This window comes from Anopheles ziemanni, unplaced genomic scaffold (genome assembly GCF_943734765.1).
Source record: "Anopheles ziemanni unplaced genomic scaffold, idAnoZiCoDA_A2_x.2 scaffold_95_ctg1, whole genome shotgun sequence".
NCBI lineage: Eukaryota > Metazoa > Arthropoda > Insecta > Diptera > Culicidae > Anopheles > Anopheles ziemanni.
Window position 1 is genome coordinate 238809 of NW_026690122.1, and position 23226 is coordinate 262034.

A 23226-nucleotide genomic window follows, 5' to 3' on the forward strand; every position below is an offset into this window, starting at 1 on the left:
ATTTTTCCCTCCGATCCTTCCTACCCCCCGCAAATCGTCCTACAAAGTGCACTTTGTGCGACTAGGTTCCCAAATTGTGTGGTCATCAACCAATATCTCCGTGTTCTTTCAAGTAAGCCTATTCAAACTTTAAGGGCTTGAGTGAGTATCGGCTTTCTAAAATAATAAATGACTTTTGTTTCGATTTCATCAAATTTTCTTTTGCATTTTTTGATGTTAATAATCAAATTTCTTTTTTAAAGTATAAACTTCTCACATTTTAAAATAATGAAGCCTTATTAAAAATTCAACTAAAAAAGTAGTGCGATTTTTCGCCTACTAATTCAATATACTTAAAATCGCTTTTTTTAAATTTTGAATTATAATCATTGAATATAAAAGAAATGGTAAGAAATGGTCTTTTAGAAATTATGTTAAAAACCCAAAGTGCGGCATTCCACGTTTTCTAATTTTTAAGGAACTCCTCGATCGCCGCTTTGCACTCGCTGGAATAGTTTGCGTACTCGGCTGCGTGCTCTTCAGGTTTCCCAAAAAATAAGTATTTTTTGTGAAATTCAGCAATATCGCTAGAAAAAGTTGAAAAAATCGTAGATAATAGTTAAAATCACGTAATGTCTTAAAACCTTTTAAGTAATGAAACCTACGTTGGTGTAACTTTTCGCTTCGGCAAAACTCCGGAACGTCGATTATCGCGAGACGTTGATTGTTCGCTTTCCCTACGAAAAAAATAGAAAGAAACTTGAATGTTATTGTCATTTAAAAAAATGTTAATATAGCTGAAATCTAACTAAACTCCAAAACTTTAAAATTTCTCAAACGAGACTAGAGGGTAAAATAGTCTTATAAAACCAAAATTTGCTTATCAGAATGACATGCATGATAGTAATTATCCTTTCCTCCGAATAGATATTTACCTTTCTGCCAACTCAAATGTTACCTTTTTCTTAGGTAACTCCGCCATACCCGAAGCAGCAATATCAATCTTTCGCTTGAGGATTGATTTCAACCGCTTTCCTTCAGTCGTATGCGGTGGCAGAGTTTCTCCCTCTGGCGGAACTGGATTAGTTGAGTCCGAGAAGGGGAGTTCTTCTATGGTGGAAGCTTCCTTTGCGTTGAATTCAGTATCTGGATTAGGTGATGCGGACGGATCGTCTTGTACCAGTTTGACTGCATCATTTCTAAAATCAGTTGAAAAAAAAAAGGATTAAGAGAATTCCATATGGTATTTCAATAGAATTGGATTATGAAAATAGAAAACAGCAAAGACCTTTTTACAAACCTTTTGAGCAACAAAGTCTGACACTCGGTTTTCTCCTTGGCCTTCAGCTGCAGGTATCTTATATAAACCTTCGCTTTCTGCTTTGGAAGCATATTCAAAAATTGTTTTAGTGCGGCGAAGTATTGTTGCTGCATGTCTTTACGGTTCCTGGCGATGATGTCCTTCGAGGCATCGGAAAGATTTTTAAACGACTTGCTCAGACTGCTTGCTTTCCCAGTGTATATGAAGCGTGCATAAAACTCAAGCGATGTTCTGTGAAATACAATTTGGGAATGATTTAGTTTCGCACTTGACGACAAATTAAAGCGAACGTTGTTGTGGCATTCTTACCTTGGTGGAAGGGTGGGTTCCCGCAAGCTTGCGCTGATTGGAGGTGTTTTCCCTGTAAACGTCGCGCCCGGCCTGTTACGAATGAGTTAGTAAAAAGAAGTATTTTTTTAAATACATTCATCAGCATCTTGGCCAAACAACTTTTCTTACCCTTCCTTGCCACTCCTTTCGTGAATAAGTGTTTCTTTCAGAAAGCGTATATATTCCTTTCTAGCAGGATTAGGTAGGCTTTCAATATATTGTCCCGCCTCCTGCAGGAAAAGTTGTTGCGCGTTATTCTTGACTGTTTCAATGATGCACTTTAGTCGTCTTGACAGCCCCTCGAAGGTTTTTGTGCAATCCATCGGATCACCAAAATAAAGGAAGTTTTTAAAAAATTGAAGCAAATTGCTGTTGGAAATAGGCAGAAACAGTTTAGTATTGTGTTAAGGACCATTGTCGACGCAAAAACGTTTTTTCAAGAAATACCTTGGTGGTGGCTCCTGAAAATGTAACGAGTGAAGCATCTGTGTCGGACCGGTAACCCTAAAAATATAAAAAAAAAACTTGTCAATCTAAGCAATGAAACATTCAAAACAAAGTTGCACACCAGCGTGCTAAAGAACTGTTCTATGTGTTTACTGAACGCCTTCATTGTACAAAACATTTCTATCCTTAGCGAACCAATTTTGCTTTACGTGCGAAAACACATCGCAATGAAAGCTTCAATTTATTAAAATGAAAAACTTACGTTTCTGCTTGCCTGTCAGATGATGCAGCAGAATGGACATCGCTGCTGATTGCACAGCGCATTGACTGCACGTAGTGTGTCAGCATTTGCCGGTGGCGAGGCTTTTTTTCTGACGGGAGCAAGTCGATGAAGTCAGCCATTTTTGTTACAAACGCTGCTTGTTTTTTGCTAAGCTCGTTTTGCAGCGCCTGTTTCTGTGCGACAGTCAATTCCTTAAACTTCTTAATGGCTGCCTTGCGCCACGCAACCGCCGGAATGGATTCACTTTTATTAGAATACTTGTGCATAAAATATTCGCTCAGTTGAAGCGGCACGTATTTTGGCTTCTCAGCATTTTTGTTATCCATGTTTTGCGTCGTCGTACTGAAAAAAAAACAAAACAATTAGATAACAAAACAAAAACCATCGTTTTAAATATAAACAGTTATTAAAGCATCTTTAAACGCTGCTCGATATAGCAGGCCAATTCTAAATTTTTTCCTGTCCCAGATAGAACCTTGACTAAGGCCTGGGGGGAAATAGGTGGGGCTTGGGTTTGAGCGGGAGTGTAGGGTGTGTTCTGGTAAAACCAGAGTGGTCACTTGCCCGGAACAGAAGCTCAAACCAGTTTTCCCCTAACTTTCAGGTTGTTTCCTGCACTTGCTCGAAACTTTCGAGCAGTCTCGAGCAGTCACTGTGCTGGTTGGGCGTGTCGGTCCGGAAATACCCATGGTGTTAAATATTTTTTTTTTTTGTCAAAATTCTAGTTTAAAGTAAATGCTTCTGTGGTTTTCACTGCACAATCCTTTACAACACATCATTGAGCACTTAAAATAAAAATTATCAACTTTGCTTGACCACATGACATGTTTTTAATGTTTTTCAACTAGTGTGACCCGATGTGCCGATTTTGAATCAATATCCGATTCGGCAAATCTTTACCGTTTTGGAAGCGATTTTTACTAAAACTTCACTCACTTTTCTGGAATCACTTGAGTTTTTCACTTTCTTCACTTTTCACGTTTCTCACTTTTAAAGTCGTCCGTACTGCTCGGAGGTCGGAAGCAAAAGAGAATCTACCTCGTGGTCGATTCTGACAGATGTCATTTTTCATGGTGCTTAAGACTTAAGGTAGGATTTCCATAAGATACTTGAACTAGAGGTAAAAACATGATCAAGGTGTGTAGGAACGTCTGGACTATTCGGTTATCAAACCGGCCCTGCTGGCAAATCAAGCACTCGAATCTCGCCCTCCTGTCCACCGGAGTACTCGAATTTTTCGAGCAAAGTCGAGCAAGCACGGAATGTGTAGGAAAGATGGTTTTAAATGTCGGTGGTGCACGAGTTACCAATGTTGGTGTGGCCAAACATACCCCATCCACCCCGTACCCCCACATCATACCGCCCTGCAACCATGACAACTTTGAAGGTTGTTCGGAGCACTTTTTACGTAATTCCAACCAAACCAAAACAATTTTGAAGGTGGTTCGAAGCACTTTCTACGTATTCCCGACGACACCAATACAACTTTGAAGGTGGTTCGGAACACCTTTTATAAATACCCGACCACATCAAAACAACTTCCTAGGTGGTTCAAAGCACTTTCTACGTATTTCTTACCACACCAAAACAATTTTGAAGGTGGTTCGGAGCACTTTTTACGTATTCCCAACCACATTAAAGCAACGTTGAAGGTGGTTCGGAGCTTTTTTTTTAATTCTCGTTCACATCAAAACAACTTCCTAGGTGGTTCGAAGCACCTTTTACGTAATTCCAACAAAACTAAAACAACTTTGAAGGTTGTTTGGAGCACTTTTAACGTATTCTCAACCACACCAAAACAACTTCCAAGGTGGTTCGAAGCACTTTTTACGTATTCCCAACCACACCAAAGCAACGTTGAAGGTGGTTCGGAGCACTTTTTACGTATTCCCAACCACACCAAAGCAAATTCCAAGGTGGTTCGGAGCACTTTTTATGTATTCCCAACCACACCAAAGCAACTTTGAAGCATTTTTTACGTACTAACAACCAAACTAAAACAACTTTGGAGATGGTTCGAAGCACTTTTTACGTAATTCAACCAAACTAAAACAACTTTTAATATGGTTCGAAGCACTTTTTACGTAATTCCAACAAAACGAAACAACTTTGGAGATGGTACGAAGCACTTTTTCCGTAATTCCAACAAAACTAAAACAACTTTGGAGATGGTTCGAAGCATTTTTGACGTTATTCCAACCAAACCAAAACAACTTTGGAGATAAAGGTCCCGTGCTTGGTACGTTCCGAAAAAAATCTATTTTGGAAAGTAGACCAGTAAGCGTTTCGAAGCATAGCGTATCTATTCGGTATCCAGAATACAAAGTTAAACCACCCCCGTGCGTGATGATCGGATAAATACAGCCGGAACGGTGGGTATGGGTGACGTACCGCGGATTGAGTTCATGGGTACGGGAAATTATCCCGCGGAGTAAGTTCGTTGGAGCAGTGCGGTAAGATGTGGGGGGTAAAGGGTGGTTGGTGGGGTATGTTCGGGCGCACCAACGTTGGTCCCTTTTGCACCACCGACACTTAAAACCATCTTTCCTACACTTTTCGTGCTTTCTCGATTTTGCTCGAAAAATTCGAGTACTTCGGTTGACAGCGGGGCTAGATTCGAGTAGTTGATTTGCCAGCGGGGCCGATTGGACTACCGAACATTCCAGACGTCGAAAAGTTTTTTGCTAAAATCTTCGTCAGTTTTCCCCCAATTGGTCTACGGTTTTTACTAAAAATTTTGAAATAATTTTGCGCGTCTATTGGTATTTGGATCGACTGCGAACTCGAAAATTTTTTGCGACCAATTTTTCCCGAACCACGTATCCAAACACCAGTTTTTTGCTTCTCTTTCCCTCAAATCCCATCCGATCGAACTGCGGTTTGCGGCGTTCAATTCAAAATAGTTTTACGCGTCTTTTTATGTGCGTTTTGCTGGGTTGTTCGAAAAAAATATGTTTTCATGAAAATAATGGGTTAGCACCTGAGACTACGCCCCGTGACGCCAAATGTGCCGCACTGGGTTTTCACTTTTTTTTAGTGTTCATAAAATGCGCATAAAGTATTGACAAAATTGTGATGGAAAAACCTGCTAACGTTTCGCTTTTGCTTTGCTAGTAAACCATTACTCCACATTCAAGGGCGATCTATTCCATTGGTGTTAGTAAACGAAGCAGTAAAATAGGGGGACATGGCCGGGACCAAGTCAAACCAACGGTTTATTTTTCTCCGAATTTAAGTAGGCTAACGTTTCGCTTTTGCTTAGCTAGTTAAACCATTTCTCCACATTCAAGCGCGATCCATTCCATTGGTGTTAGTAAACGAAGCAGTTAAAGAGGGGGATATGGCCGGGACCTAGTTGAACCATCGGTTTATTTTTCTCCGAATTTAAGGAAGCTAACGTATTCGCCAAGCACACCGCAACCGGTATGCTACCGTACCGAACCAGTTTCTTCTGGAAGGTCAATACCACCAATGTGTTAACGGCGTCGCGCAAATCATACTAACGGTTCTTTTTCCGCCGAATTCCAGCCACGCGACGTGTGCACCGAGCGATCCTGACCTTGAAAGAACCAATTCGATAATTCAAGGTCAGTCTGCTTAGTTCGTTCGTCGCTTCTGCACTCATACTCTGAGGACAACATTTTTTTCCCATGAACTTAACTCGGTCATATGGGTCGTTGACCGTTCGTGGCGCAAACTTGGCCATATGGCGAAGTAAATATGCATGGTTAACTGCCGTATACCCAAGAACTCACTTTTCCGTACGAGCTAGTGGAAAGCAATGTTCGACACGAATGTTTATCGCCACATGGCCTATCTTTCGTCGATATACGGCATTTCGATCCGAGGTACGCAAAAGGGCGATATGGCCGATACACGTATGTGACAAAAAGTGTGCACAAAATGCGCCACCAAGTGTAATTCCCATAACGGCATGGCAAGCACCGTTTTGGCAAGTACTTATCATGTTGGAACTTTGCTTTGGACACTTGCAAGCGCTTACTGATAACGCGGAGACGATATTCGGGGACTTGGCCAAACGGCAAGGTTAATATACATGGTGAGCAAAAGGCGAGGTAAATATGCATGTTAAACTGCCGAATACCAAAAAACTCACTTTTCCGTAAGAGCTAGCGGAAAGGAATCTTCGGCTTGAATTTGAATCGTTACAAGGCCTATCGTTCGTCCATGGCCGATACACGTGTGTGACAAAAAGTGTGCACAAAATGCGCCAACGCGTGTAATTCCCGGAACGGCATGGCAAGCACCGTTTTGGCAAGTACTTATCATGTTGGAACTTTGATCCGAACACTTGGAAGCGCTAACTGGTAACGTGGAGACGATATTCGGGGACTTGGCCAAACGGCAAGGTTAATATACATGGTGAGCAAAAGGCGAGGTAAATATGCATGGTAAACTGCCTTTTGCCCAAATACTCACTTTTTCGTTTGAGCTAGCGGAAAGCAATGTTCGGCTCGAATGTTATTCGCCACAAGGCCTATCTTTCGTCCATATACGGCATTTCGATCCGAGGTACGCAAAAGGGCGATATGGCCAATTCACGTATGTGACAAAAAGTGTGCACAAAATGCGCCACCAAGTGTAATTCCCTGACCGGCATGGCAAGCACTGTTTTGGCAAGTACTTATCATGTTGAAACTTTGCTCCAAACACTTGGAAGCGCTAACTGGTAACGCGGAGACGATATTGGGGGATTTGGGCAAATGGCAAGGTTTATATGCATGGTGAGCAAAAGGCGAGGTAAATATGCATAGTAAACTGTCTTTAGCCCAAAAACTCACTTTTCCGTACGAGCTAGCGGAAAGCAATTTTCGGCACAAATGTTTATCGCCACGAGGCCTATCTTTCGTCCATTTACGACATTTCGATCCGAGGTACAAAAAAGGGCGATATGGCCGATACACGTATGTGTATCACTTTTTTCAACCTTTGCACCTTCAAACGCTTATAACTTTTTTGTCTTTCGTCCGATCTTCAATTTGACCCCCATGTTTGGTGTCGCAAATTTAATTTCCTTTCGTTTGCTGCCCTTGGTGTCCTTCTAGCTCTACTAGTCTCGGAGATATTAACGTTTTTTTCATGTAAAGCGCTTTTCAAACCCTTGCACCTTCAAACGCTTATAACTTCGTTGTCTTTCTACCAATCCGTGTCTTTTTTCCTTTTATATTGTGTAGAATTTAATTACCTTTCGTTTGCTGCCTCGGGCGTCCTTCTAGCTCTTCTAGTTTTCGAGATATTCACGTTTTGCCGAAGACCTTGGTTTCTTCTTCTTCTTGCCGAAAGACTTAGCATAAATTCTCGCCTTCAACGAAAACCCTATAGAAACCGGTCCCTTCATTCCTGGCCATGGCCACTTTTTCCAACCCATGCACCTTCAAACGTTTATAACTTTTTTGTCTTTTGTCCTATCGTTAATTTGCTAAACATGTTTTTTGTTTGAAATTTAATTTCCTTTCGTTCGATGCTCTTGGCATCCTTCTAGCTTTTCTAGTTTGGGAGATATTTACGTTTCCATGCAAAGTAACTGGCCTTCGGTAAACTGCCTTTTGCCCAAAAACTCACTTTTGCGTACTAGCTAGCGGAAAGCAATGTTCAGCACGAATGTTTATCGCCACAAGGCCTATCTTTCATCCATATACGGCATTTCGATCCAAGGTACGCAAAAGGGCGATATGGCCGATACACGTATGTGACAAAAAGTGTGCACAAAATGCGCCACCGCGTGAAATTCCCTGACCGGCATGGCAAGCACCGTTTTGGCAAGTACTTATCATGTTGGAACTTTGATCCGAACACTTGGAAGCGCTAACTGGTAACGCGGAGACGATATTCGGGGATTTGGCCAAAAGGCAAGGTTAATATGCATGGTAAGCAAAAGGCGAGGTAAATATGCATGGTAAACTGCCTCTTGCCCAAAAACTCACTTTTCCGTACGAGCTAGCGGAAAGCAATGTTCAGCACGAATGTTTATCGCCACGAGGCCTATCTTTCGTCCATATACGGCATTTCGATCCGAGGTACGCAAAAGGGCGATATGGCCGATACACGTGTGTGACAAAAAGTGTGCACAAAATGCGCCACCAAGTTTAATTCCCTTAAAGGAATGGCAAGCACCGTTTTGGCAAGTACTTATCATGTTGAAACTTTGCTCCGAACACTTGGAAGCGCTAACTGGTAACGCGGAGACGATATTGGGGGATTTGGCCAAAAAGCAAGGTTAATATGCATGGTAAGTAAAAGGCGAGGTAAATATGCATGGTAAACTGCCTCTTGCCCAAAAACTCACTTTTCCGTACGAGCTAGCGGAAAGCAATGTTCAGCACGAATGTTTATCGCCACGAGGCCTATCTTTCGTCCATATATGGCATTTCGATCCGAGGTACGCAAAAGGGCGATATGGCCGATACACGTATGTGACAAAAAGTGTGCACAAAATGCGCCACCGCGTGAAATTCCCGGACCGGCATGGCAAGCACCGTTTTGGCAAGTACTTATCTTGTTGTAACTTTGTTCCGAACACTTGGAAGCGCTAACTGGTAACGCGGAGACGATATTCGGGGATTTGGGCAAAAGGCAAGGTTAATATGCATGGTGAGCAAAAGACGAGGTAAATATGCATGGTAAACTGCCTCTTGCCCAAAAATTCACTTTTCCGTACGAGCTAGCGGAAAGGAATGTTCGGCACGAATATTTATCGCCACGAGGTCTATCTTTCGTTCATATACGGCATTTCGATCCGGGGTACGCAAAAGGGTGAAATGGCCGATACACGTATGTGACAAAAAGTATGCACAAAATGCGCCACCAAGTGTAATTCCCTTAACGGCATTGGCAAGCACTGTTTTGGCAAGAACTTATCATGTTGGAACTTTGCTTTGGACACTTGCAAGCGCTAACTGGTAAAGCGGAGACGATATTCGGGGATTTGGGCTAAAGGCAAGGCTTATATGCATGGTGAGCAAAAGGCAAGGTAAATATGCATGGTAAACTGTCTTTTGCCCAAAAACTCACTTTTCCGTACTAGCTAGCGGAAAGCAATGTTCCGCACGAATGTTTATCGCTACGAGGCCTATCTTTCGTCCATATACGGTATTTCGATCCGAGGTACGCAAAAGGGTGATATGGCCGATACACTCATGTGACAAAAAGTGTGCACAAAATGCGCCACCAAGTGTAATTCCCTTAACGGCATGGCAAGCACTGTTTTGGCAAGTACTTATCATGTTGGAACTTTGCTTTGGACACTTGAAAGCGCTAACTGGTAACGCGGAGACGATAATCGGGGATTTGGGCAAAAGGCAAGGTAAATATGCATGGTGAGCAAAAGGCAAGGTAAATATACATGTTAAACTGCCTTTTGAACGAAAACTCACTTTTCCGTACGAGCTAGTGGAAAGCAATGTTCGGTACGAATGTTTATCGCCACAAGGCCTATCTTTCTTCCATACATGGAATTCGATCCGAGGTACGCAAAAGGGCGATATGGCCGATACACGTTTGTGACTAAAAAAGTGCACAAAATGCGCCTTGGCCGGCACTTGCCAAAATCATACTTGAACCACGAATACCGCCCAGGTGCTATGAGATAGTTGTTAAGCGAAAACTATTTTAAAATTAGATGGGCGTATACGAAACACTTATTACATGGGGACAACCTGGTCAGAGGGCTGCAAGTTGGTCATATGGCCTGATGATCGTTCTTGGCGTACACTTGGTGTACCAAGGTTAGGTACCTTTCATGAATTATAACTCGGACGGTTTGCGTCTGAGCGACAAAAAAGGAAAAGAATTAGAAAAGTCTTGAATGGGACAATTAAGGAAAAATGTGAGCAAAAAATCAGCAAGTCCAGGCGCGAAGCTATTAGTGAAACATAGAGCAAAATGCGTCCTTAAACTAATGAAATGGGACTTTGACCAAGAATACCGGCAAGTTGAAGAAGAGATACCAAGTTGACGTAGAACATTTATAATTAGTGCGTGATATGCCCAATAAAAAAAGGTGGTAGCTTGCCTCCAAAGTGGAGTTATCGGTGATTCATGGTATGCACCCAAGTAAGGTCAAAACAGCTTAAGGTACCTCTTATGTCGGAATATTCGTGGAAACTATTTTCAAAATTTTGTGGTCGTGTGAGATGACAAACAACGCTGAAGAAAACAAGAAAATTTCGGTGCAAACTGCGAACAAATCGGTGGAAAATTGACCAAACTGCGAGAGAAAAACTTTTTGATAACTTGTCAGTCGGAAAGTTCTAGGAAAAGTTTTTCAAGATTTTACGGTCTTGTGAGTTTGCAAAAGACGCGGAAAAATATAACAAAATTTTTGGCGCAAACCGCAAGTGGATCGAAGCAAAGCAAACGAAACAATGAGTGAAAAACTTTAGTACCAGAAACATTAATTTTTCTGTCAATGGGGATAAAATTTAATTCCTGTCAATGGGGAACAATTTAAATTTCTGTCCCAACAAGCAGTTTTTCGGCCCAAGATTAAGGGAACGTTGGTGGTAACGGTGTTTTGAGCCCAGCTGGTGCCCAGGTATCCCCCGTGGGTTGTGCAGGACCCTGGCCACGACCACCTCCCTTCCTCCCCAACCCACCTCCTCACCCACGCACCGTTGAGTTGGCAAGGGGGAAAGGCAAGGTAAATATGCATACGCAAACTATTCCTGCGAGTGAAAAGCGGCGATCGCGGATTTCCTTAATAATTCGAAAACGTGGAATGCCGCACTTTGGGTTTTTTAACATTAATTCTTAAAGACCATTTCTTACCATTTCTTTTTTATTCAATAATTTGAATTCAAAATTCCCAGCTTCACCCCTTTATCAGTTGAATTTTTAATAAGGCTTCAATTTTTAAAATGTGAGAAGTTTATACTGTTAAAATGACAATTGATTATGAACTTAAAAAAATGCAAAAAAAAATTTGATGAAATCGAAACAAATATCCTTTATTATTTAAGAAATCCGAAACTCATTCAAAGCCTTTAGTTTGAATAAGCTAACTTGAAAGAACACGAAGATATTGGTTGATGACCACAAAATTTGGGAACTAAGTCGCACAAAGTGCACTTTGTTGGACGATTTGCGGGGGGTAAGAGGGATCGGAGGGAAAAATGAATAATAAGCAAATAGTCTCACCTCGTCACGATCTACAACTAAGCCGAAAACCTGAAAGAAAAACATTCGTCCCGAACGTTGCTTTTTGCACTAATGAATTGCACTAATGGAATGGGACTTTGACCAAGAATACCGGCAAGTTGAAGAAATGATAGCAAGTTGACGTAGAACATTTATAATCAGTACGTGATATGTCCAACAAAAAATTCGCAGGGTCAAGGCGGTAGCTGGCCTACAAAGTTGAGTTATCGGTGATTCATGGTGTGCACCGCAGTATGGCCAAAACAGCTCAAGGTTAGTGATGAGCGGGTCGACCCGAACCTATCGGGTCGGAGCGATCCGTAACCGACCCGGAGCGCTCCGGGTCGTACTCTCGATTCCAACGACTCCGGGACTCCGGGTCGACCGGTAGGTGCAGCTGACGTATATTTTACCATGCATATTTACCTCGCCTTTTGCTCACCATGCATATTAACCTTGCCTGTTGGCCAAATCCCCGAATATCGTCTCCGCGTTACCAGTTAGCGCTTCCAAGTGTCCAAAGCACTGTTCCAACATGATAAGTACTTGCCAAAACGGTCACTGCCATGCCGTTCTGGGAATTACACTTGGTGGCGCATTTTGTGTACACTTTTTGTCACATCCGTTTATCGGCCATATCGCCCTTTTGCGTACATCGGATCGAAATGCCGTATATGGACGAAAGATAGGCCTCGTGGCGATTAACATTCGTGCCGAACATTGCTTTCCGCTAGCTAGTACGCAAAAGTGAGTATTTGGGCAAAAGGCAGTTTACCTTGCATAATTACCTCGCCTTTTGCTCACCATGAATATTAACCTTGGCTTTTGCCCAAATCCAAAAATATTGTCTCCGCGTTACCAGTTAGCGCTTCCAAGTGTTCGGATCAAAGCTCCAATATGATAAGTACTTGCCAAAACAGTGCTTGCCATGCCGTTAAGGGAATTACACGCGGTGGCGCATTTTGTGCACACTTTTTGTCACATGAGTGTATCGGCCATATCACCCTTTTGCGTACCTCGGATCGAAATACCGTATATGGACGAAAGATAGGCCTCGTAGCAATAAACATTCGTGCGGAACATTGCTTTCCGCTAGCTCGTACGGAAAAGTGAGTTTTTGTGTATACGGCAGTTTACCATGCATATTTACCTTGCCTTTTGCTCACCATGCATATTAACCTTGCCTTTTGCGCAAATCCCCGAATATCGTCTCCGCGTTACCAGTTAGCGCTACCAAGTGTTCTGATCATAGTTACAACATGATAAGTACTTGCCAAAACGGTGCTTGCCATGCCGTTAAGGGAATTACACTTCGTGGCGCATTTTGTGCACACTTTTTGTCACATACGTGTATCGGCCATATCGCCCTTTTGCGTACCTCGAATCGAAATGCCGTCAAGGGACGAAAGAAAGGCCATGTGGCGATAAACATTCGTGCAGAACATTGCTTTCGGCTAGCTAGTACGCAAAAGTGAGTTTTTGGGCAAAAGGCAGTTTACCATGCATATTTACCTTGCCTTTTGCTCACCATGCATATTAACCTTGCCTTTTGCCCAAATCCCCGAATATCGTCTCCGCGTTACCAGTTAGCGCTTCCAAGTGTTCCGATCAAAGTTTCAACATGATAAGTACTTGCCAAAACGGTGCATGCCATGTCGTTAAGGGAATTACACGCGGTGGCGCATTTTGTGCACACTTTTTGTCACATGAGTGTATCGGCCATATCACCCTTTTGCGTACCTCGGATCGAAATACCGTATATGGACGAAAGATAGGCCTCGTAGCGATAAACATTCGTGCGGAACATTGCTTTCCGCTAGCTCGTACGGAAAAGTGAGTTTTTGTGTATACGGCAGTTTACCATGCATATTTACCTTGCCTTTTGCTCACCATGCATATTAACCTTGCCTTTTGCCCAAATCCCCGAATATCGTCTCCGCGTTACCAGTTAGCGCTTTGAAGTGTTCGGATCAAAGTTCCAACATGATAAGTACTTGCCAAAACGGTGCTTGCCATGCCGTTAAGGGAATTACACTTGGTGGCGCATTTTGTGCACACTTTTTGTCACATACGTGTATCGGCCATATCGCCCTTTTGCGTACATCGGATCGAAATGCCGTATATGGACGAAAGAAAGGCCATGTGGCGATAAACATTCGTGCAGAACATTGCTTTCGGCTAGCTAGTACGCAAAAGTGAGTATTTGGGCAAAAGGCAGTTTACCATGCATATTTACCTTGCCTTTTGCTCACCATGCATATTAACCTTGCCTTTGGCCCAAATCCCCGAATATCATCTCCGCGTTACCAGTTATCGCTTGCAAGTGTTCCGATCAAAGTTCCAACATGATAAGTACTTGCCAAAACGGTGCTTGCCATGCCGTTAAGGGAATTACACGCGGTGGCGCATTTTGTGCACACTTTTTGTCACATACGTGTATCGGCCATATCGCCCTTTTGCGTACCTTGGATCGAAATGCCATGTATGAAAGAAAGATAGGCCTCGTGGCGATAAACATTCGTGCCGAACATTGCTTTCCGCTAACTCGTACGAAATAGTGAGTTTTTGGGCAAAAGGCAGTTTACCTTGCATATTTACCTCGCCTTTTGCTCACCATGCATATTAACCTTGCCTTTTGCCCAAATCCCCGAATATCGTCTCCGCGTTACCAGTTAGCGCTTCCAAGTGTTCGAAGCAAAGTTCCAACATGATAAGTACTTGCCAAAACAGTGCTTGCCATGCCGTTAAGGGAATTACACGCGGTGGCGCATTTTGTGCACACTTTTGTCACATACGTGTATCGGCCATATCGCCCTTTTGCATACCTCGTATCGAAATGCTTTACATGGTCGAAAGATAGGTCACGTAGCGATAAACATTCGTGCCATACATTTTTTTCCGCTAGCTCGTACGAAAAAGTGAGTTTTTGGGCAAAAGGCCCTGGGTATTCGACCGCGCTGGGTATTCGACTGGTCTACGATTGCTCGCGCTGGGTTTTCGATCGCTCGCGCTGGGTCTTCGAAGACCCGATCGCGCAGGGCATTTAAACTTCGTATGCAACTTGCGCATGCGCACTTTGATGACTTCACACATGAGGATTCGACTAGCCAATCACAAAAATCGATTTTTCAGTTCGGATCGGCTGCCGCGGCAACAGATGGGCGCGGTAAGGAGAGATTTCTGGCGGTGGCGGGACGGGGAAATTTCTGCGTTGGTGTAAAAGAGACAAGGATATCACCATCTCGCTCTTGCCCATTGAATTCCCTATCTCGACCCGAAGCTTGTGGCGCTTGGGATATGGACGAAAGAAAGGCCTCGTGGCGATAAACATTCGTGCCCAAGATTGCTTTCCGCTAGCTCGTATGGAAAAGTGAGATTTTGGGTATACGGCAGTTTACCATGCATATTTACCTCGCCTTTTGCTCACCATGCATATTAACCTTGCCTTTTGGCCAAATCCCCGAATATCGTCTTCGCGTTAAAAATTAGCGCTTCCAAGTGATCGGATCAAAGTTCCAACATGATAAGTTCTTGCCAAAACGGTGCTTGCCATGCCGTTAAGGGAATTACACTTGGTGGCGCATTTTGTGCACACTTTTTGTCACATACGTCTATCGGCCATATTGCCCTTTTGCGTACCTCGGATCGAAATGCCATGTATGGACGAAAGATAGTCCTTGAGACGATAAACATTCGTGCGGAACATTGCTTTCCGCTAGCTGGTACGGAAAAGTGAGTTTTGGGTCAAAAGGCAGTTTACCATGCATATTTACCTCGCCTTTTGCTTACCATGCATATTAACCTTGCCTTTTGCCCAAATCCCCGAGTATCGTCTCCGCGTTACCAGTAAGCGCTTCCAAGTGTTCGGAACAAAGTAACAACAAGATAAGTACTTGCCAAAACGGTGCTTGCCATGCCGGTAAGGGAATTACACTTGGTGGCGCATTTTGTGCACACTTTTTGTCACATACGTGTATCGGCCATATTGCCCTTTTGCGTACCTCGGATCGAAATGCCATGTATGTATGTTAGCAGTGATTTAAAAAAAAAAGGATTTGTCGGAGTTCTTTTGGCAAGAAACCACAAATTAGTCTTTATTTCACCTTTTATCACGCTAACGTATCGCGAATAGAAAATAATGGTGGCTTGCGCAGCCCTTTTATCCCGTTTTGGCTGAGGCTAGAGTCGGTACTCGATGGCTGCTGCATGGGCCGCATCAGCTGTCACTTTGACGGTGGCGCAGCCGACAGCGACGGTGTTGTGGTCCCGTTCTAGCCGCAACATTCCCCCGGCCAGTGGCAAAACAAAGTGTTGTCACTCTGTCTGTCCGTCCTGCTGTCGGCTAGCACCTAGTAAACCATGCGGTAAAACGTCGAGAACGGCGACTTTCGTGGCGGGACGCTCGTAAACACCGCTATTCGTCGCGACAGTAACTCGGCGAACCTGTCCATCCTTGGCCACGGTTGTTTTAACTATTCTGCCCTTTGGCCAGCTGTTTCGGGGTAAGTTATTATCAGCTATGACGACTACATCCCCCTCTTTTGCAGGTCTTGTAGGCGCGAACCACTTAGTCCTGCGGGTAAGTGTTGGAAGATAGCTTCCGACCCACAGCTTCCAAAATTGGTCGGCGTTTCTCTGGGAAGCCACCCACGATGACCTGACTGCCTTTGTGGAGTCGTCTAAGGCAGCGGCCGGCTTTCTCCCGTCTGCGCTTCCTAACAGGATGTGGTTTGGCGTGATCGGTGAGTCATCCAGGTCGTTCAATGGTACGTATGTTAGTGGCCTAGAATTGATAACATTCTCTATTTCTTTTAGTGTGGTTAGTAAAACTTCGTCCGTCGGCGTGCGTGGGAGATTCATCCGTTGAAGTGTGTTCTTCACGGAACGTACTAACCGCTCCCAGCACCCTCCAAAGTGTGGCCCACCCGGTGGATTGAATGTCCACTTGACCTCCGAGGTTAATGCGCGTGCTGCTCCGACGAAGTTAGTGCCACAGTCGCTCAGGAACTCGGTAGGGTATCCGCGTTCGGCCACGAAGCGTCGTATCGCCATCAGGCAGGATTCCGTCGAAAGAGAGTGTGCCAACTCGATATGTACTGCTCGTACCGTCATGCAGGTGAATAGAACACCCCATCGTTTCTCACGGCGTCTTCCTACTGCAACCGTGATTGGACCGAAATAGTCGACCCCGCAGTATGAGAACGGACGCTGGTTTACTGCTACACGTTGTTCGGGTAAATTACCCATCAGCGGCGGACTCGGCTGAACCTGGCGGACCTTGCATTGTTGGCATGCTCGACGAACCCTGTTGAATTCAACACGAAGTCTCGGTATGTAGTATTTACCTCTGATGTAGTTTACCACGGTTTGATGATTTGTGTGGAAGTACTTCTCGTGCTGGTCAGCGATGATCAGATCGGTTGCGTAGTGTCTCCTTGGTAATATTATTGGTCGTTTCAGGTCCTCGTCGATCATCCTGCAGCCACTCAGTCGCCCACGTACCCGTAATATACCGTGTTCATCGATGTCCGGGGTAAGTTTGTACAGCGTACTATCTTTTTCGATAGGAGTTTTCCACGGGTGTGCTGTTTTCGTGGTATCCCTAAGGCGTTTCACTTCCGCTGGAAACGCCGCTGCTTGCACAAGCCTTATTACCGTGTTTTCGGCTTCAATTACTTCGTCGTGATCCAAATCCTCCTTACGTGACGCTTCGCGCCGTACTCGGCGCCGCAGGTTGTCAATAAACCTGTTAACATAAGCCACGGCTCTGACAAGTCTCTTCCACTTCGAAAATCTGGTGTAGTCGATGAGTTGTTCAAACGCCTCATGATGCATCAGACTCACCCGTAGCTCGGCTGATGTGATTCCAGGATCCGTCGCTAGTGGCCACTCTCCTTCTGCCTCCCACAAGAAGCTAGGGCCACGGAACCATCGACTTGAAGGAGTCATGTCCGGGGCTTTCAACCACTTAGTCCCATCATCGGCGACATTTAGCTTAGTAGAGACCCATCGCCATTCGTTTGTGTCTGATGCTTCCAGGATCTCACCAACTCTACAGGCAACATATTGGTTGTATTGTCTGTGGTCTGATCGAAGCCAGCACACAACGTTGCGGGAGTCTGTCCAGTAAACCTTACGCTGAATTGTTAGACGATGTGAATTACAAATGCTGCGGGCCAGTCGTGAACCAATTACTGCAGCATTTAGCTCAAGCCGTGGGATGGATATGGGCTTCACCGGAGCCACCTTAGTTTTCGAACCAATTAGAGCACACTCTATAGACCCGTTATGTTCGAATCGCAAGTAGCTAACCGCTGCCATTCCTTTCTCGCTAGCATCGCAGAACACATGAAGCTGAATGTTGACGGTGTCGACTGGTGAAACATTTCGGTAGCATCTAGGGACTCTCACCTGTGATATGGTGGGCAGGACTGCAACCCACGCCATCCACTGCTCGGCAAGGGCTCCTTCCAAGATGTCGTCCCATTGGATGTGACTTCGCCATATATCCTGCAGGAGGATCTTCAGGAACATCAGGAAGTGGCCGATGAGTCCGAGGGGGTCGTAGATCATCATTAACGTCCGCAGCACCTCGCGCATAGTCGGTGATCTCAGCCCGGACAGCAGCTCATCGTCATGCCTGGGATTAAGTTTGAAGGTAAAGGTGTCGGAAGATGTGTCCCACCAGAGGCCGAGCACTTTCTCTACCGCCGATTGGCAGCACAAGTTTACGATCCCGACGGAATCTGCTTCCAACCGTAACTCGTCCGCCACCCGTTGTGAGTTCGAAACCCAGTTGCGAATCTCAAAGCCGCCTTGAGCGTGAATGGAGCGAACGGTTGATGCCAAACTAATCGCTTCCTTTTCCGTTTCAGCGCTCGCCAGCATGTCGTCTACATAGTGCTCACCTATAATACATTCAGCTGCCCGCGGGAACTCTTCGGCAAATCGTTCGGCGTTCCGATTTTTTACAAAGTGCGCACTTGCCGGGGAGCATGTTGCCCCGAAGGTCATCACGGCGACGGAAAACACTACGGGCTCTGCATCGATGTCATCGCTGTCTAGCCAGAGGAACATCTGACTTCGCTGATCCTCAAGCTTCATACGCACCTGGAAAAACATTTCCCGTATATCGCCGGCAACTGCTACTCGGTGTTCGCGAAATTTATGTAGCACGCCAACCAGACTAACGATCTGATCCGGACCAGGGAGCAAGTGGTCGTTTAGGCTATCACCATGCGCCTTCGCTGCCGCATCGAAAACTACCCTAATCTTTCCGGGCTTATTTGGGTTGCTGACGGGAAAGATGGGCAGGAACCAATCTTTTGGTCCCCTCTTGAGCAGCTCACTAGGTTGTATACGCCTTATATAACCTTTCTCTTCGTACTCCTTCATCTTTAACTTCATTGCTTCAGCTAAAACTTTATCTTTTTTTAGCTTCCTGACGAGGCACTTGTGGCGTCTCAAGGCCATTTCTTTGCTGGGTGGAAGTCTAACGTCGTCGAACTTCCACAACAGACCAGTCTCGTATCGGCCATCCAGTAGGCGTGTTTCGCGCTCTAGGAGCTGTATCGCCCTTTCCTCGTCCTTCGATAACAACCGACCCGGGTTAGTTATCCCACATACGTCCAACGTGAAATACTCCTTCAGGGCGCTATCCAACGTCGTATCAGCGACCTCGCAGGAGCATATGTGGTACAAGCTATGCATTGGTGGAGTCGTACTTGGTAAAGCTGGTCCAAACACGGTCCAGCCTAACCGTGTCTTCTCTGCCATTGGCTCACCCACCCGTCCCTCCTTGCTCTTGAGGGAAATTCCTAAATGGCCGTTGTCAATGCCAATTAGAATCCTAGGAACCGCCTTGTCGTAGGATGCTATGGGAAGGCCTTTCAGGTGCTCGAATCGTTTCGCCAGCTCTTCCATGCACGCCGACTGCTCGGAGAGGGACAGGCTTCGCACCGTGTGGACCTTTGCGAGCTCAAAAATCTTTGCCGAGGGATGGACCCCCGAAATGGTCATCTTTACCTCCACCGATTCATCCTCCTGCCTCACACGGTCTCCTGTCATCTTCAAACATAGCGGATGCGGCACCCCAACCAACCCCAACTCATCGATCAATGAACGATCAGCAAATGACGATGATGCTCCATCATCGAAGAAGGCGAACGTGTTTACCTTTTTTCCACCAGCACCGTATACTACAACGGGTACATACCGAAACAAGGTGTTAGTGCCGTTAATGTGCGCGTTGCAGTGTTCGAGTGCGCGTTCCGGCTCGTTTATGATGGTAGTGGTGTGCGCGAATCCGGTAGTGTTTGTCCCAGTGTGTGCCGTCGTGATGTTCGCCTGATCGTAAACAGCTGGGTCCTTGTTTACGTTTTTCCCAGGCTCCGAAGAGTGTGTGTTGCTGCCGCGACACCCGTTCTCGCCACAAATGTCCCGCACGCGGCATGTTTTCTTGTGCCTTCGTAGACACCTTTGGCACATTGCTTTTTCTTTCACCAGCGACGTACGCTGCCGCGGGGTGAGCGCAAGAAAACCGCTGCAAAGCACCAACGACTGGCACTCTCCACTGCACACTACGCAGGGGCCATCCTTCCGGGTCTCCGCGGTGTGGTAGTTGATCCATGGTTGTCGTTGCGTCGGTTGTTGCCCGCGGTTCACGTTGTTGCGCGGAGGAGCTGCTTCCGTCCTCGGGCGGTCCGGCGTCCTGCTGCTGGGAAAAGTGGAGATTTCGCCGCTCACAGCCTTGGCCACTCCCGCAATCCACTTACCGAATTCCGTCAGCGACACTTCCGGCAGGAATTCCTTCGTTTGCGCCCATTGAAGCCGTAACGTAGGGGGAAGCTTCTCCGTCAGCTCCTTCAGCAGTGCGATATTACATTCGTAATCCTTCAGCCCAGAGATTCGAATGGTTGCGCACATGTTTCGCACTGCTTTTCCATACGTTGCGACAGTCTCCAAACGCTCCACTCGTGGTCCAGGCATCCTTCGCACCTTGTCGATCAGCGCCTCAATTATAAGGTCCGTCCGACCGAACTCCTCGCGCAGCACGCTCATCGCCTCGTGCAGGCCTTCTGGGTAAAAAAGGAGCTGCTCCACCGCCTCGTACGCCGGTCCTTTGAGGGCCTTTTGGAGCCGGAAGATATTTTCTACGTCCGAAAATCCACAAACTTCGGTGGACGTTTCGAAGTTGGAGATAAACATCGGCCATTGCGTGATGTCCCCCGAAAACGTCGGTAGATCATCCGTAATCCGCCTGGCCGCCTTCTGTGTCGCGTTCAGCTCACGTGTGCACTGTGATGGTTCCCTCACGGTGCTCGACGGCCCACCATTTTCCGCTGCCGGAGCCGCCATCGCGTCGTGCCGCTCGCTGGTGGCAGGTTGGCTTCGACCGGCACGGGAATGGTGGAAGTCGTCCAAGTATTGCCGCCATCGCGCATATTCTTGGGACTGTCGTTCCTGGTAATCCAGCCGATTTGGTGCAAATGCCAACGAGTGACGCCAACTTGCACTCGCGGCCATGACTCCCGCCGTACTATGACCTACGGTAGGTCGTTCACCCGGAGCGGGGTGAACGCTCGACGGGCGGCTCGGCGCCATCGCGGCTTCGGCTGGTCGCGCACCCGGAGCAGTGTGCGGGCTCGACGGGTGGCCCAGCGGCATCGCGGATTCGACCGGTGGCGCACTTGTGGCGGCAAAGTGGCTCAACGAGTGATCCTGTGGTAGCGCGGTTCCGGCAGGTCGCGCACTCGGAGCAATGTACAGGCTCGACGAGTGGCCTGGCGCCATCGCGTATTCGGGCTGCTGATCACTCGGAGCGGTAAATTTGCCCGGCACGCCTTGGACCGAACCTCGTTCGATCGCGATGGCGAGCTCCTCCAGCTCCAGCTCCCGCTTCGAGATGTCGATCTCGAACGCCCGTCGCTCCAGCGCGAAGCGTTTCCGCGCCAGCTCCAATTCGCGATCAACAATCGATGGTTTTGCGCGCGATGGCGACGCTGCGCTCGCGCTTCCATCTGACCCCGCGTCACTAAGTGCTTCTTGGGTGTTCTCCATTGACTCGCGATGTACACCCTTTGGTTTTATAACACCGTACGAATTCGCGAAAACACTTTTCACTGCGACCGGGTAACTTTAAACCTCTACTCGCGATGTAAACCCTTCGGATTTACAACACCGTTCGATTAGAGAAAGCTTAATTTGTGGAATGTTAGCAGTGATTTAAAAAAAAAAAGGATTTGTCGGAGTTCTTTTGGCAAGAAACCACAAATTAGTCTTTATTTCACCTTTTATCACGCTAACGTATCGCGAATAGAAAATAATGGTGGCTTGCGCAGCCCTTTTATCCCGTTTTGGCTGAGGCTAGAGTCGGTACTCGATGGCTGCTGCATGGGCCGCATCAGCTGTCACTTTGACGGTGGCGCAGCCGACAGCGACGGTGTTGTGGTCCCGTTCTAGCCGCAACAATGTACGAAAGATAGTCGTTGAGACGATAAACATTCGTGTCGAACATTGCTTTCCGGTAGCTCGTACGGAAAAGTAAGTTTTTGGGGAAAAGGCAGTTTACCATGCATATTTATCTCGCCTTTTGCTCACCATGCATATTAACCTTGCCTTTTGGCCAAATCCCCGAATATCGTTTCCGCGTTACCAGTTAGCGCTTGCAAGTGTCCAAAGCAAAGTTCCAACATGATAAGTACTTGCCAAAACAGTGCTTGCCATGCCGTTCCGGGAATTACACGCGGTTGCGCATTTTGTGCACAATTTTTGTCACATACGTGTATCGGCCATATCGCCCTTTTGCGTACCTCGGATCAAAATGCAGTATATGGACAAAAGATAGGCCTTGTGGCGATGAACATTCGTGTCAAACATTGCTTTCCGCTAGCTCGAACAGAAAAATGAGTTTTTGGGCAAAACGCAGTGCACCATGCATATTTACCTTGCCATATGGCCAAGTTCTCGCCACGAACGGTCAACGACCAATATGACCGTCTTTAGTTCATGGGAAAAAAATGTTTTCCGTTGAGTATGAGTGCAGAAGCGAAGAACGAACTAAGCAGGCTGACCGTGAATTATCGAATTGGTTCTATCAAGGTCAGGGTTGCTCGGTGCACACGTCGCGTGGCTGGAATTCGGCGGAAAAAGAACCGTTACCATGATTTGCGCGTCGCCGTTAACACATTGGGGGCTTTGGCCGTCCAGGAAAAACTGATTCGGTACGGTAGCATACCGGTTGCGGTGTGCTTGGCGAATACTTTAGCCTACTTAAATTCGGAGAAAAATAAACCGTTGGTTAAACTAGGTCCCGGCCATATCCCCCTCTTTAACTGCTTCGTTTACTAACACCAATGGAATGGATCGCGCTTGAATGTGGAGAAATGGTTTAACTAGCTAAGCAAAAGCGAAACGTTAGCAGGTTTTTCTATCACCATTTTGTCAATACTTTATGCGCATTTTATGAACTCTAAAAAAAAGTGAAAACCCTGTGCGGCACATTTGGCGTCACGGGGCGTAGTCTCAGGTGCTTACCCATTATTTTCATGAAAACATATTTTTTTCGAACAACTCAACAAAATGCATATAAAAAGACGCGTAAAATTATTTTGAAATGAACGCCGCAAACCGCAGTTCGATCGGATGGGATTTGAGAGAAAGAGAAGCAAAAAACTGGTGTTTGGACACGTGGTTCGGGAAAAAATGGTCG

The 23226-nt window shown here is 46.0% G+C and overlaps 1 protein-coding gene across 1 annotated transcript; it reads right to left on the bottom strand.

Annotated features, from left to right (window-relative positions):
- Positions 1 to 445: 445 nt before the first annotated feature.
- Positions 446 to 21575, bottom strand: LOC131292964 (uncharacterized). Its single transcript, XM_058321046.1, has 8 exons — positions 16237 to 21575; positions 2078 to 2134; positions 1760 to 1999; positions 1610 to 1681; positions 1280 to 1531; positions 915 to 1178; positions 645 to 716; positions 446 to 566 (listed from the first exon to the last, which is right to left on the bottom strand). Exons 1-8 carry the CDS (start codon positions 21573 to 21575, stop codon positions 446 to 448), a joined length of 6417 nt encoding a protein of 2138 aa, XP_058177029.1.
- Positions 21576 to 23226: the final 1651 nt, after the last annotated feature.